Source organism: Notothenia rossii (genome assembly GCF_949606895.1).
Source record: "Notothenia rossii genome assembly, chromosome: 9".
Lineage (NCBI taxonomy): Eukaryota > Metazoa > Chordata > Actinopteri > Perciformes > Nototheniidae > Notothenia > Notothenia rossii.
Window position 1 is genome coordinate 64488460 of NC_136907.1, and position 15370 is coordinate 64503829.

General features: G+C 40.4%; 2 protein-coding genes across 6 annotated transcripts in view; one reads left to right on the plus strand and one right to left on the minus strand.

Moving 5' to 3' along the window:
• The window catches only part of clcn2a (chloride channel, voltage-sensitive 2a), a 47577-nt gene that overhangs the window by 23501 nt on the left and 8706 nt on the right, over window positions 1–15370 (minus strand). For 4 of the 5 annotated variants that reach the window (XM_079650061.1, XM_079650060.1, XM_079650059.1 and 1 more), the window contains exons 2-4: window positions 9356–9524; window positions 3820–3951; window positions 161–289 (exon numbers count right to left, since the gene is read on the minus strand). In XM_079650061.1, the coding sequence (XP_079506187.1) occupies window positions 161–289; window positions 3820–3951; window positions 9356–9524 (430 nt within the window). Of the gene's footprint in view, window positions 1–160; window positions 290–3819; window positions 3952–9355; window positions 9525–15370 lie in introns of those variants that run through there. The other variant, XM_079650062.1, reaches the window with a different exon arrangement.
• Window positions 9893–12252, plus strand: LOC307019291 (zona pellucida sperm-binding protein 4-like). The gene is made up of 8 exons (XM_079650070.1): window positions 9893–10216; window positions 10320–10507; window positions 10763–10860; window positions 10951–11108; window positions 11187–11379; window positions 11465–11612; window positions 11712–11787; window positions 12080–12252. Exons 1-8 carry the CDS (start codon window positions 9937–9939, stop codon window positions 12190–12192), a joined length of 1254 nt encoding a protein of 417 aa, XP_079506196.1. The 5' UTR covers window positions 9893–9936; the 3' UTR covers window positions 12193–12252.

The window sequence follows — 15370 nt, forward strand, 5'->3', positions numbered from 1 at the left end:
TACAGACGTTACCACTGAGACACCTACAGCACATGTCCTTGGACACCTTATGCTGCATTATAGAGCCAATTACATTACTCAAACACTGAGATGTGGACATAATTAGATATAGGAATAGCTATGCATGAATTGTTGACGTGTGTGTAAGTGTGTGTCTTACCCACAGCCTGAGGGGCCAGTATCTGTGTAAATCCCGCTGAGAAAGTGATGAGCACTACAGGGTAGGTGACCCAGGCGATGTACTGCAGAAGCATGTTGCTGTCCAGTCCCCCATACATCCACTTCTGTGCTGCGCACACACACAAACACACACACACACACACATAACTTCCTCTCAGTATAATGAAGCAGAAAACTAAACCACCTAACAAACAGTTTCCTTATGCATCAAGATTAATCTGCTGTGAGTACATTAACATGGTTCCTCTGCCCTTCAGTACCGCTCTTTGACCTCCCTTTTCTGCCTTATTCATTAGTTTGACTTCACCTGATGTACAGCAGCTTGTTTTCCTCCTCCTTATTCATTTTTCAGCTCTCTTACCATCAAACCTAGCCTTTGATAACATTGTAAAAATAGGAGAGGCCATTCTATATATATATATATATATACAGGACTGTCTCAGAAAATTAGAATATTGTGATAAAGTTCTTTATTTTCTGTAATGCAATTAAAAAAATAAAAATGTCATACATTCTGGATTCATTACAAATCAACTGAAATATTGCAAGCCTTTTATTATTTTAATATTGCTGATTATGGCATACAGCTTAAGAAAACTCAAAAATCCTATCTCAAAAAATTAGAATAGTTCCTCAGACCAAGTAAAAAAAAAAGATTTATAACAGCAAAACACAATCAAACATTTGAAAATGTCCATTAATGCACTCAGTACTTGGTTGGGAATCCTTTTGCACGGATTACTGCATCAATGCGGCGTGGCATGGAGGCAATCAGCCTGTGGCATTGCTGAGGTGTTATGGATGCCCAGGATGCTTCAATAGCGGCCTTTAGCTCATTAGCATTGTTGGGTCTGGTGTCTTTCAGCTTCTTCTTCACAATACCCCACATATTCTCTATGGGGTTCAGGTCAGGGGAATTTGTAGGCCAATCGAGGACAGTAATGCCATGGTCAGTACACCAGTTACTGGTGGTTTTGGCACTGTGGGCAGGTGCCAGATCATGCTGGAAAATGAATTCCTCATCTCCATAGAGCTTTTCAGCAGACGGAAGCATGTAGTGCTCTAAAATCTCTTGGTACACAGCTGCATTTAGTCTGGGCTTGATGAAACACAGTGGACCAACACCAGCAGCTGACATGGCTCCCCAAACCATCGCTGACTGTGGGAACTTCACACTAGATTTTAAGCAACTTGGATTTTGCTCCTCTCCAGCCTTTCTCCAGACTCTGGCGCCTTGACTTCCAAATGAAATACAAAACTTGCTTTCGTCTGAAAAGAGGACTTTGGACCACTCTGCAACTGTCCAGTGCTTCTTTTCCTTAGCCCAAGTCAGACGCCTCTTCCGTTGTCTTGAGTTCAGAAGTGGCTTGACCATGGGAATACGGCTATTGTAGCCCATTTCCCGGACACGTCTGTGAACAGTGACTTTTGATACCTGGACTCCAGCTTCAGTCCACTGTCTTTGAAGCTCCCCCAAATTCTGGAAGTGACTCTTCTTCACAATGCTGTTAAGGCTGCGGTCATCTCTCTTGGTTGTGCAGCGTTTCCTGCCACATTTCCCCCTTCCAACAGACTTTTTGTGGATGTGCTATGAAACTGCACTCTGTGAACAGCTTGCTCTTTGAGAAATTTCTTTTTGTGTCTTACCCTCCTGATGGAGGGTGTCAATGACGGTCCTCTGGACAGCAGTCAGATCAGCAGTCTTCCCCATACTTGTGATTTAGTTTACTGAACCAAGCTGAGTGTTTTTCAAGGCTCAGGAAACCCTTGCAGGTGTTTCGAGTTAATTAGACGATTCAAGTGATTCGTTGAACACCCTACTAGTATACTTTTTCATGATATTCTAATATTTAGAGATAGGATATCTGAGTTTTCTTAAGCTGTATGCCATAATCAGCAATATTAAAATAATAAAAGGCTTGCAATATTTCAGTTGATTTGTAATGAATCCAGAATGTATGACATTTTTGTTTTTTTAATTGCATTACAGAAAATAAAGAACTTTATCACAATATTCTAATTTTCTGAGACAGTCCTGTATATATATATATATATATATATATATATATATATATATAGGTGAAATGCTTTTTTTCTCCAATATGACAAACATTTTCAAACTTAAAAGACATTGCAGCTCTATTTCAGGACTTTAACGTGTAATGGGAACGTTTTCATTGTCGTTTTTGTACTTTTTAATAAAATGTCTGAGCTTTTCTCAAGTGAATGAATTAAAAGTCATCACTCTTGCATTGGCCAGTGCAGCGTAGGAAAGAAACTCAAGACATTTGATTAAAAAGTACAAAAAAATTAAGTCCTGTATTTGAGCTGTAGTGTTCGGTTGATTCAACCACTTTTTGAAAAATTCTGCTATCAGTTTTTCTCATATATACTGTATATATACACCGGTATATACTTTATTTGACTGAATATCTTTGGGTTAAGGACAGACCCAACGGGACATTTAAAGACTTGGCCCTTGAGTAACTGGTAAAATAGTCCGCACACATTTTTTACCATTCTCACTGGTTAAGTTGGAGATACTTATGGTACTATACTACCAGCACAGCCCCTAGCTGACCTCCCCCCCCCCCCACAAACACCACAAGACAGACTATATCACCCCTTGCTGCTAAATACCAACAAACTATGTGCAATATATAAATGCCGTTAATAACTGTGTAATATATATACCTGGCTGCTAAATCATTAGAACTGTTACAAGGTGTGTGTACGGTATTTTGTAAATTATTAACTTGCTGCTGTTAAATACCAACCACCTATGTGCAATATGTGCAAAATGTATAGATGCTGTTAATAACTGTGCAATATATACCCGGCTGCTAAATTCTAAGAACTGTTACAGGATGTGTATTTTTTTTAATTATGTAACTTTTTATTTTATTTTTTTATTATATTTTTTTATTATATTTTTGTATTATCATAACTTAGTACTTTTTTTTTTAATGCATGTCACATATTTAACATAATTATGTAACATTAAGCTGTCTGTGGCTCTTTTTCCTGCTGTAACTACGCACATTTCCCCTCCGTGGGACTAATAAAGGTATTTCTGATTCTGATAGATTTAAGTATTATATAGTTTAATAGTGTAGTACAATGGTTATGCTATACACAATTGTGGCTTAATGGAGTGTTTTTTTTGTTATTTACACATTTTTAAATAATATTACAGATATTTTATCATGTGAGAAAAAGGGACTCAAATTTCGATTTGAAACATAAAAAAGTGATCTGTATAGGAGTGCAGTCTTTTATTAAAGGTAATGCATTTCAGAGGATTTCCGTTTTTTGCACTCAACACGTTTCTTCATAGTGAAATTAGTTTGGACCTCGGCACCTGGTGGATTAATTAAAGTGACATTGAGGTAACATTGATGCTACAGTATGTGGCCGCAAAAATCCCCTTTATTGACCCTTTCAATATTGATGAAATCCACTTTGTTAGCTGGCTCAAGATCAATATAACTTTGCTAGTGAAGGCCAGGCAACTTGTATTAATATGTTCTGCCTTCACACCACATCTCATAGATTAATACTTTGCAGCCTTTGTAGGAACAGCCTTTTATTCACTGTCCATCTATTCATCTTGTTGCTTTTTCCCTCCGTCTCTCCTACCTTCTTGGCAGAAAGCGATGGCGTAGTCCATGACCCAGCTGACCAGAGCCATGAGCAGCCCCAGCAGAATGAGAAAGATCCAGTCCTCCCCCACCCGTGAGATCAGGAACTTCTGGCAACGAGACGCACACACTGAGGGCACAGAGACACAAGGATACAGAAGGAAAGTTAAAGCTATGAGATTATTCTTTAAAGTGTGAAGACTAGAGAAAGATAGTCGTGGGTGTGAAACTGAAAGTGTGTCAGAGGGGAAGTAAAAGAAATGAAGAAATCTGTAGTGACGGAAGGGATTGGATTGCAGCCAAGGCTAGAACATCCAAGTATATTCAAAAGGAAAATACATTTTGAAACCCAAATTAAAAGATACAAATCAATTTAGAAGAAATGTGAAAAATAAAATTGAAAAGAAAGTTATGATTAGTTTAAAGGCTGTGTAAAACATAGTGTAAGATGAGTATTGATAGCTCTCCATTTAATATCTCCAGTATAGGCAATATTCATTATGGGCCGACACAAGCAATATATTTGTATACCGGTGTATAATTGACTGGCATTTAATCAACTGGAATAGTGTGTGGTCATTTTATCTTTAAATGGTCTCTCAATTTTAAATAGAACTTGTGGAATTAAATATTTTAGGATGTTTATCACTTTTGTTTTGTTATTTTTCCAGGTATGTTATCTTAAAAATCACCTTAAGCTCTGTGATGCATGGTATCTACATGCTGCTTGTTCGTGTTTAGCAGAGACACTACCAGATGCATGTGGTCAAATGCATTCAAGAACATATTTTGGTCCCAAACTATGGAGAGATTTGTCTGAATGTCTATTCCATTTCAATAAGGTGAAGTTTCCTGAACTATATTCTTGAGGGCGATAAATGAGAAAATACCATAACATTGACCTAACCTTGTGGAAATAAAAGTGACGACAAGATTGAATCATTGTTCAATCTTCTGACAAAGAAATGGGAAAACAAACAATAACTCTCAGGTGGCGTGAACAAATGATCCAGTTTCAGATGAAATTCAGAATGAATGGTGTATTATAGAGACAATGAGTGGAGTGGACAGGGAGATGTAATCTGTGCGGGTGAGCCGTGGAAGAATAATAACAAACCACAAACGCTATTATGTATTGAATTGTCATCCACCTCAAATATAAAGAATAAGGAGACAAAAAACACGACTGTGTTACGGATATAAATCTATCACTCCATTTGAATCTATAACTCTGAGCTAGGTCGGCTAAAAGAAGCACCAGTGGACTAATTTCCTCTTTTCTGTCTGCGGACACTGCCAAAGCCTGGAATTCCGTTCAACACTCAAAGTATTTATAGATGTGCTCATCCCAAGAGACGCTTTAAATGTGCCACTAACACAGTAATCAGATCCATTTCATCAAAAAAAGCTGAAAAAGTCCAGATATTTTTTTTTTTTTTTTAATTGTGTTTGGCAATCATATAGCAGCATCATGAAGAAACTTTTGCAATAGAGAAGAATCCGAAAAAGCTACATATTTGATGGTGACCCAAAAAAAAAGGGAAAAAGAAAATACAAAAAAAGCGTGGGACAAGAATATTGGTTGGCAATATTATAGAATATTTTTCTTGAAAAAGACCAAAACCATCAATGAGTTGAATCTTATTTTTACTGTTAGTATTTTCTGTGAAGCCAAACCAATGTTCTTCAATCATTCAAGTCGAATTTGAAACTATACTGCTTGTACAATTTGCTTCTCATTATTGAAATAAAAGTAGTCCTACAACTTCATGTCTCACACATATTTATGTTATGTTTGATTGGCATTGCTCCTGCATGATAATATATGAAAAAAGACATTGCAGCTGTTTTTCCAGTACAGGATTCAGGTCACGGGGGATACTGAGTCTCCTGAGGACAGGAGGTGAGGCACAACTGTGTGCAAAACAAGCCAGCTGCCCGCCAGCAAGGCCACCTGCTGGAGGTAAAGTTTCCCACAGAGAACCAACGCATACAAACGCACTCATGCGCAGAAAAACCCATCACACAGTTGACACACTCATCTAGTATGTCAGAGAGAAACAAAAAAGAAAAATCTATCTGTGCAGATTACACTGCCATGTTCTTCACTGGATCTATCATTTGTATTTCACAGTTCATTGGACATTCCCATGTGCACACAACTGGGGAAATTCACCTTCCCATAACTGATTGCTTCTCTCTGCAAGTGAAGACACACATATCAAACTAAATCAATAAATGCAACATACAGTATCTGACATTTCTGTTGCTCACACACATAACCCCACACACACACACACATAACCCCACACACACACACACACACACACACACACACACACACACACACACACACACACACACACACACACACACACACACACACACACACACACACACACACACACACACACACACACACACACACACACACACACACACACACACACACACACACACACACACACACCAAAATCACCCAGCGGCAGATATTTTCTCCACCTCTGCTAGTGAATCACATCACCTCACTGAAAATAGCTGTAATCATAAAACATACTAAAAATACAGGAGACTTTCCACCTATCAAGCAGCATATTCAAAAGGTGCAAAGTCGCTGAGTGACATAATACATAATGGTGCTTGGAGTAGATCTGAGTAAAAAGCCAGCTATAAACTCCCAGAAGGCTCACTCTATGAGTCCAAATAAACACAGTACATGTTTTTAGCTCTCAATCGCCGGTAACGGAGCCCTTGGCTGCATGTGTAGGCCGGAGCTACTGATCTGCACAGAGGCACACACTTGTAGTACATCACCCACAGAGATGATGATCCCACACAGATACATGAGAGGAAAACACTCAAAACTCCCACATCCACCAAAATCTGAAAGGTTATGTTACTTAACAAGTAAACAGCAGTACCCGTCCAGCCTGAAGTCAGGTCTAAAAATAACCACCACAGCTTGATCTACGAGCACACAGACAGCGAGAACACACAAATCACTCTGGCTGGCTCCTGATCTGAGAGTGATTGTTTTAAATGGCTCCCATTACAGCCAGCGAGCGAGGCTAGGCTGATATAGTGAAGCTCTCACCTATGGTGCAATGTATCGAGCTTTAATCAGATCACTAGTCACAAGGGCAGAGAGGATGAAACAGATCCTGGATAACTGCCACACTGCTCACTTTTGCGAAGACGTAAAACAACAACAACAACAAAACTGCCTTTCTCTTATGTTCCTTTTCTCACTTGTACTGAGATTATGCTGTTTTTAGACCATGTGTTGATTTTTTTGTTAAAAAAAACCAGGCAGTGGAACAAAGAATTGATGTTTTATTTATTAGTTTATAAAATATTTGTTAAAAGTCCTACACTAAAGCCTACAACTATATTTCCCATCATTTAGTGCAAGGGTGGGGAACCTCCGGCCTCCGTGCCGTATACGGCCCGCGAGACCATTTGGTATGGCCCTCGAGGTAATTTATAAACACACGCAACAAAGAAAAAAAATTCAACAAATCTAGACCGCAAAATAATTAAACAAGCTTGTTTTTCCCGGCCAAGTTCAGGGTCCTTGAACACAACACGAGCCTAACGTGTCATCACGTGGTATATGTCTCGTCTGACAGGAGTGTAGTTCTAACGGAGAGCACCAGAACGCGGTTCCGGGCCGGGACTTCACAAATTGCAGTACCCATAAGGAGCCGTACACATGCCGCAGTTTTTGCGTGGCTGTGTCTTTAGTTGAAAACCCAGTGGCGATCTGTTCATCTGTCATACTGATCATACAGTCAATAACTTTGTTGTTATTAGCATCTGGTTAGCTAGCTATGCTAACGAATATAAGAAGCTTTTTCTCCAACCAGTGAGGTAAAGGCACATCTTTATATGATCATTATAGTTATAGAAAAACAAGAGAATAAAGTAAACCGGTATACAATACTAATATGAAAGTAAAAAAAAGTTGTTATTAATAAACAACAATACAGTTTAAAAAGGGGAGTGATTTGTAAAATATCCATAAAGAAAAAAATCTGCTTATAGTTCTGTTTCATATGGGTGTTGAGAGATGTATTCATAGATCTCTTCATGTTGCTCTCAAAGTGCACCAGATTGATGCTTTTAACTTCAACATTTAAAAAAAATGTCCACATGGATATGAAACTAAATACATTTGCACACATCTTGTGTCCATATCTTTCTGTGCATGAATGCGCGGGTCATGGTCAAATATCTGGATTAAGACGTTGCTTTTTCTTTGCACAGCATGAAAGAAAGGCGAAATGAATGGGCTTTGATTTGAGTTTTTTAAGCAGACGTTGAGTTCAATAATTTGTACGGCCCCCGAAGGATGTTGTAAAAATTGAAGTGGCCCTTGAGAGGAAAAAGGTTCCCCACCCCTGATTTAGTGGATGTAAACATGGCGTGTAATGTCCACACCATTCAAAGTGCTACACTGTGGGCTGAAACTTGTGTTAGATTATTTTAGTTTACAGTTTGGCAATTTTGACATCATGAAGAGTATGCTGAATTAGCCATTAGGAGGTACTGCTTAAACATACATATATATATATATATATATATATATATATATATATATATAATAACATTAGTAAATCCAGGGTTTTTTTCAGTTTTTAATGAAATACAAATATGAAATAAGTCTAGTTTTAATAATAATTTATTGTAATGTAATTCTGTTTGTATTTCATTAGGTCCACATGAATTCAGGTAGAGTAATTCACATGGAGCTCACAGCATCTTAGTATTTATTTTTAAACAGCTTCCTTGTTTCTAGCCAGCAGCGTCAGAGTGAATCGCTCATTATGGGGATTAATCTACCGCAGAGCGTACTCATAACGTTTCAATTTATGTAAACTGACCCTTTAAGAAATACATTGCTTTTCTATTGACGTGCAAATAAATCCTCAATATTTAAGTACCTTGCATAAACAGGGTTAATGAAAAACATATACAAATAAGCATATTTTGAGGGTGAAAACACACACTCCATCAATCCTTTAATGTGGAGCCCATCCATCTCAAGTGGAAGTCTCTTCTGGTAACACACACACACACACACACACACACACACACACACACACACACACACACACACACACACACACACACACACACACACACACACACACACACACACACACACACACACACACACACACACACACACACACACACACACACACACACACACACACACACACACACACACACGTTGGCTGGAGGTCATTGCTCACATCAGTCCCATTTACTCTTGCTCACATCCTCTCCTGCTTTTCTGTGTCAGGTAGCCCTTCTGCTGTACTGCTGTAAGAAATCAATGTTTTCACACAACTTTCAAACATGCTGGAGTACCACAATCTCTCACACACAATCAAACCTGCTTTACTTTTTATATAAGCATCAAACACTTGCATTGGTCTGACCTTCACAACATGGACAATTCCTGTACACGTTATCCCTGCACTCTCACTCTGAAGAAGAGACGTGGGGCTTGATGCAGGATCACTTACTATGGCACTTTGCGCAGGGGTCTTTCTCATACTCCAGCAGATCAGCAGCACGACTGCGAACGCTGGTGTTCCTCCGCACTCCTCCGCCATCCCGCACAGCTCCATCCCGTAGGCGGGCCGCTTCCTCCTTGGCATACACACCGAGCTCCTGGGTGTACCGCCCATACATCTGTGTGCATGAAAGATAGAAAAAGACAGCTTTTATAGCTACATGTGGTGCAAGTGGGAGGCAGTGAAAGGAATGTCATAAAAAAGTGTTTTGGGCACAGTGAAGAGAGTCAGCTTGTGTAAAAACAGTGAAGTTCGAACTGAGAGTAAACAGGTGTCACATGTTTCACTGCCTGCAGCTTTCCTGCAAAACCCACCCAGCTCTGACTCAACTTCTTCTCAGACAGCCGAGCAGACAATAAGCTCCACCTGTCAGCTCTCAGCTCATTAACTCTGCAGGGCTGCCACACAATTGACTCCTAACGATGAAAGGCGGAGTTCTCAGCAAAGGAAACCTAATCGATCATGTATAAAGCCTGCGTCCGAGCCATGGGTGACATTGTTGCAGCTTTGGTGCATTGACTTATACCATAATGGAGCTTTTCAATTGTCTGTTTGGTTTGGTGGTTGTTTTTGCCTGTGATGCGTTTGCCCAGAGTCCCTGGATGCAACCCCTGCAGAAAAACCAACCTGCTCTTCCTCCTCAGTGGCCGGAGCAACAGCAGAAGGTACCTCCACCTGAAGCTCCCTTTGATAAATGCCAGGTGGAGCATGCTAACAAAATCCAGTGTGGAACTGCCGATATCACTGCTGAGCAATGTGAGAACATAAACTGCTGCTTTGAAAGCAGGCAATGCTACTACGGGAAAGCAGGTATGTGCTCTTCATTTCTAGTGCCTCTCAAATGAATGCTTCATTTCAGTGTCAAATGTCTGCTGCTGAGAAATTCCTCCATTTTCTTTTTCTTCTCACCCAGTGATTGTGCAGTGTACCAGGGATGGCCAGTTTGTGGTGGTTGTGTCTCAAGATGCCACTGTGCCCAGCATAGATGTGGAGTCAGTCAGCCTGCTGGAAACAAATGACCCCTCCTGTAATCCTGTCGGCGTTACCTCTGCTTTTGCCATCTTTCAGTTTCCTGTGACCGCATGTGGCACTATTTTCAAGGTGGGTGTCCCCTTTGCTTTAGTTTAACACAAGTTAAAGCCTGTAATTGAGAAATCTTTAAGCTATACACTTTAAATTGATAAAGCATGACTTTCCCTGGTAGAACTTGAGAAGTCGGCCATTTCACATTGTGAAGCCTGAAACAGAAGGCCTGCTTTTTTTCCCTTCATAAATGACAAATGAACTTTTCTTTTTTTCAATTACTTTTGTCGATCAATTTCCCCATTTGAACACAAATGTTTTTTCCTCCTGCAGGAGGAAGAGGGTTTCGTGGTGTACGAGAATCACATGTCTTCCTCATACGAGGTGGGAATTGGACCCAGAGGATCGATAACCAGAGACAGCCATTTTGAGTGAGTTTGAGTAAAATCAATCTCCCTTATTGGCTTATGTGGCCCATTGAGGTTTCCTGAGATGTAAAATCCTCTCCTCGCTCCGCACAGGTTATTGTTTCAGTGCAAGTATTCTGGCACATCGGTGGAAGCTATCGTCATGGAGATAAATAGTGTTCCTCCACCTGTGTCGGTCGCTGCTGCAGGACCCCTCAGAGTGGTGTTACAACTGGGCAACGGCCAGTGTTACTCGAAGGGATGTGTTGAAGGTGAGCGGCACAAAAGCTTTAAAATGACACATGTACACATTTTGTACGTATAGTAACACTGGTATATTTTGCTTGCAGAGGCCGTAGCATATACCTCCTTCTACGGTCCAGCAGACTACCCACTCACCAAAGTGCTGAGGGAACCTGTCTATGTTGAGGTGAGCATCCTGGAGCGCTCTGACCCAAACATCGTCCTGAACTTGGAGCACTGCTGGGCCACTTCCACCCCCAACCCCCAAAGCTTTCCACAGTGGGACCTCCTGGTTGATGGGTATGTGGGGAAATCTAAAATGGTGTACATTTTTGACAAATTGACTGTGCATTCCGTTTTTAAAAATCAATATTCTCTGCACCAGGTGTCCCTACTATGATGACCGTTACTTGACCAAAGTGGTGCCTGTCGATGGCTCCTCTGGGCTGCCTTACCCTACGCACCACAAACGTTTCATCGTTCAAATGTTCACGTTTGTGGATCACAACAACTTTTCTACTCACAAAGAGATGGTACATTTTTTTGTTTTTTTTAATGGCATAATAACGGTCTCTAGAGTCGTACTCAATTTGTAGTTCCCGTCACTAAATGTGCAACTTAAACGTTTCCAGGTGTTCCTCCATTGTACAACGGCTGTATGTTATCCCAGCAGCACTAACTCCTGTCAACAGCCATGCCATCGGCAACGTAAGCATCAACTGCAAAATGTCTGCAACTATCTGTTTTTTTAATGGTCATTTAAATGTGACAATGTAGCGTAACTTCAATGTCATTCAGTTCTGTATTTACTTCAAGCTACAGCAAATTGCCAAACTACTGGCCTTTTTTTAACAAGTAAAATCAACACTGAGAATATACACTTTTAAATGAGAGGGGCGGGGGGGGAAATAAACTGCTTTAATTGGGTACTTGTATAAAGACGATAAGTTCAAAATGAAGGCAAATCTAAAGTTACTGATTCACTTTCCATCTCTTGCAGGAAGAGCTGTATCTGCGGTGGGGAAAGTTCCTTCAATTCAGAAAACTCTAGTCTCAAGTGGAGAGGTGATCCTGACTGAGCAGAGGCCATCTGCTCCCAACACCAGGAGATGAAAAGCCACCGGAAGCAAAGTGTGAATTCCTCTTTTAATAAAGTTTGTTAAAAGCTCACAATTACAACTGTTGTCTTTTTTGAAGGTCACTCGCTATACATTTTCTGCTGAGGTGGATTTGTGCAGAGGCAGTGTAGCCGAGCACGTAATCCAATCTCTCGCTTTGTGCTGAGAAATCACAAGCTAGCATTACGACTTGATACTTAGCTGCAAGTCTAAAATTAACTGAAATGTGAATCTAGTATAATGTAAGACATGGAAAATTATTCTTGAAGTGACGCTAGAGAATTAGAAATGCCAGATTTGCAGCACTGGTGGTACGAACAGGCCTCAAATGTTTAATTTCCTACTGAAACATTGATATTTCAAGCTGGCAACATTAGTATGAGAATCACGACTCCTGCAGGCTCGCTGCTCCTTCCTGTTCTCTCCTTCTATTCTTTATTTTTTGATAACAGTCCCTCTAGGTTTCTCTTTATGCTACAACTTGCAACATCTCTCCTCCACTGCTCTATGCACCACCTCCCTTTGTCCCACTCAAACCCGTCCACCCCCTCCTCTCATTGAGATGGGCATCACGACTCCAGACTTTTTGCTCGCATGCACAGGAGGTGCAGAGGGAAAGCAGCGCAGCCGTACAGGTTCACTCTGACTAGCAGAGAGAAGACCGCGCTGTCAGGGATGCTCATCTACTTTAGCCTCAAACCTGCTGGGGAAGCATTTAAGCAAAACACTGCTATACATCATCAGAGAGCAGCACGCCATCCTGTAAAATGTATCATCCCAAAGGACTCGGCCAAGGTTCCAGCTGACAAACTCTAACTCCTGCTCTGTGGAAAATGCATAAACCTACGTTGAGTGAAATGTTTTGCCACTGGTTTAAAACGGCTGTCAATGAAAACCAACGTGTTTCTGTAGAGCAGTTTGCATGTTGGGCCAAACGAGTCTCGCGTTTGACTAAATACACTTTTTTTTTTTCTTTGAAAATCGAAATCTCATCCACTATCTTGCACACATGAAAGGGGTATCAAATAATTTGCAGATTCCAATGACAATTTTTGAACTTTTGTCTGCATAGGGGTCAGACACAGGTCTTAAAGTCGCACTGAAAACTGCCTTCAATTTGATCTCAACTACACACGTTTAAGATTCAATACAGTTGTGATGCGTGGTGACAAGATTTCTGTTAGTTTCTACCATGGGTCTCTCCAAGAGCACTGTTTGCATCACAAGGTGAATGTTACCCTTAGCTGTTACAGCTGGTTTTAATGTAATGAAACTTAGTAATTCAGTTTTTAAGGCTTAAGAAAAGACAACACAACCTTCACAGCAAAGCGGTCAGGATCATTTATAAGACTCAGAAGGGCATTCAAATTCGCAATGTCATTTTATAATTCATACTCTTATTTTTGGCGTCTTGCCTTTACTGGAAAACAGTTGAGATGCAGACTGAAAACAAGGGGAACATGTCCTGCAGCCAGATGCAAACCAGTGATGCTCAATGGATTTACAAAAACAAATGTTGCACATAGTAAGAAAAAAGGACTAAAAGCTAAATCTGAAAACCCAGAAATTATGATGGCTTTCAGGGCACTTTCTTCATCCAAAATTAATTGTGTCCCACATCTGTCAATTTCTAAAGATCTTGTCAATCTGCTACATTTGTTAAATTAAAATCTATTCAAAGCTACAATGACTTTCAACTTTCTTATTGAATCTTGTGTGTTGGCAAGCACATTTTTCCTTTGCCCACACGTACAGTATAGACACACAAAAACCCACCACCAGCACCAGACAAACACCCACACAAACCAGGCCTGTGATTCTTTCTTTGGCCTGCGTGAAAGCAATCACTGGCCATCTGGAGCATGGCCCCCTGGGAGAGCAGCAGGTGGGACCCTGTTGGTTAAATGAGCTGTTATCTGTAACCAGTTCACCTCCCACGTGACCAACTTCTGTATCTACATTAGTCAGTTTACCTCCCACATCACAACCCTCTACACCCGTTCAGCTCCTACTGCCTCCCACAGGTTGCTATTGACTGGTTTGTCATAGACTATGACGCCCACAGAGAGGACTGTTCCAGTGTGAAATAGTTTCACATGGGAAGACATGTCTCACCACAAATGAATTCGAGTAAAACGATGGAAGACAAATCCAACTCGCAATAATCTAACAAATTAAACTGGAAAGAAGATCTAGAAATGTCAAACTTAGACAAAAACAGAAGCTTGAGTGGAGAAGCAGGAGCTATTATGGCTGAGTCACCTGTCAATCAATCAAACATTGCTCATGCCATAATTCTCATTTAAATATCTAATTTAAACAATAATTCTCATAGTTGCCACCTAGTAACAAATCAGAAGATGTAAAAACTTTTTTACTAACAAAATGTACTTTTGTGCCACAAGGCAAAAGACTGCAAAGCGGACCATGGGAGTTTGTCATTGCAGTCAGATTCTTTGATGAGGATTATATTATTTTTAATTGTTCAGGGTTTTTTTTTTAACCTTGAACCAAATGATTCAAATAGGTTTCCTTCTCTCCAAAACAAACCCTGGCAAGAAAAAAAAAACTAAGCAGTTCCACATTAAATATCAGTGTTTCCTCAACGGAAGGGCTTCAAGCTTAAGGCTAACTTTGACTAGTTTCTCTTTTATCTAAAGAGTCACGGATCCAAAGTTCATCTGCCAGATGAAAACTGTACAGTTAAACAGAGAGCCCACCACATGTCCACCAAATGTCTTCTGCGTCAGACCCCCCACTTTACTGCTACATCTACCATTTTGTCACTTTTCTCAGTCAGATCATGTGACTGACAGCCTTGCACAAGATGAGGTAAAACAAAGTTCGTTATCATGCAGCCATTTCTGCAGAATAATGTATTCGTTGATAGGAGACGGCAAGGACAAATATTTGACAGTCTAATGATTAGGGTTTGAGCATCAAATCTCTCCTCCTTTCTGCTTGTCCTTCCTTTTTTGTACTGTGTCTAAGTAAAGGGAGCTATCACAGCGGAGGGAAAAATGGATGTTTCAGACTCTTAAACTCCAACATACTCTTGTGGTGGTGTGATTACTTAAACATGTGCTGAGTGTGTGTATTAATGTGACCAGGGGAATACCAGGAGCACTAAAGCACTCGGGTTACTCTGAGCCAGGCAGCCTACAGAGAAAATA

Coding starts and splice junctions, on each gene's coding strand:
- LOC307019291 (XM_079650070.1), top strand. CDS start 9,937: ATGGAGCTTTTCAATTGTCTGTTTGGTTTGGTGGTTGTTTTTGCCTGT. Junction 10,861..10,950: donor ACCAGAGACAGCCATTTTGA/GTGAGTTTGAGT, acceptor CGCTCCGCACAG/GTTATTGTTTCAGTGCAAGT. Junction 11,613..11,711: donor TTTCTACTCACAAAGAGATG/GTACATTTTTTT, acceptor AAACGTTTCCAG/GTGTTCCTCCATTGTACAAC.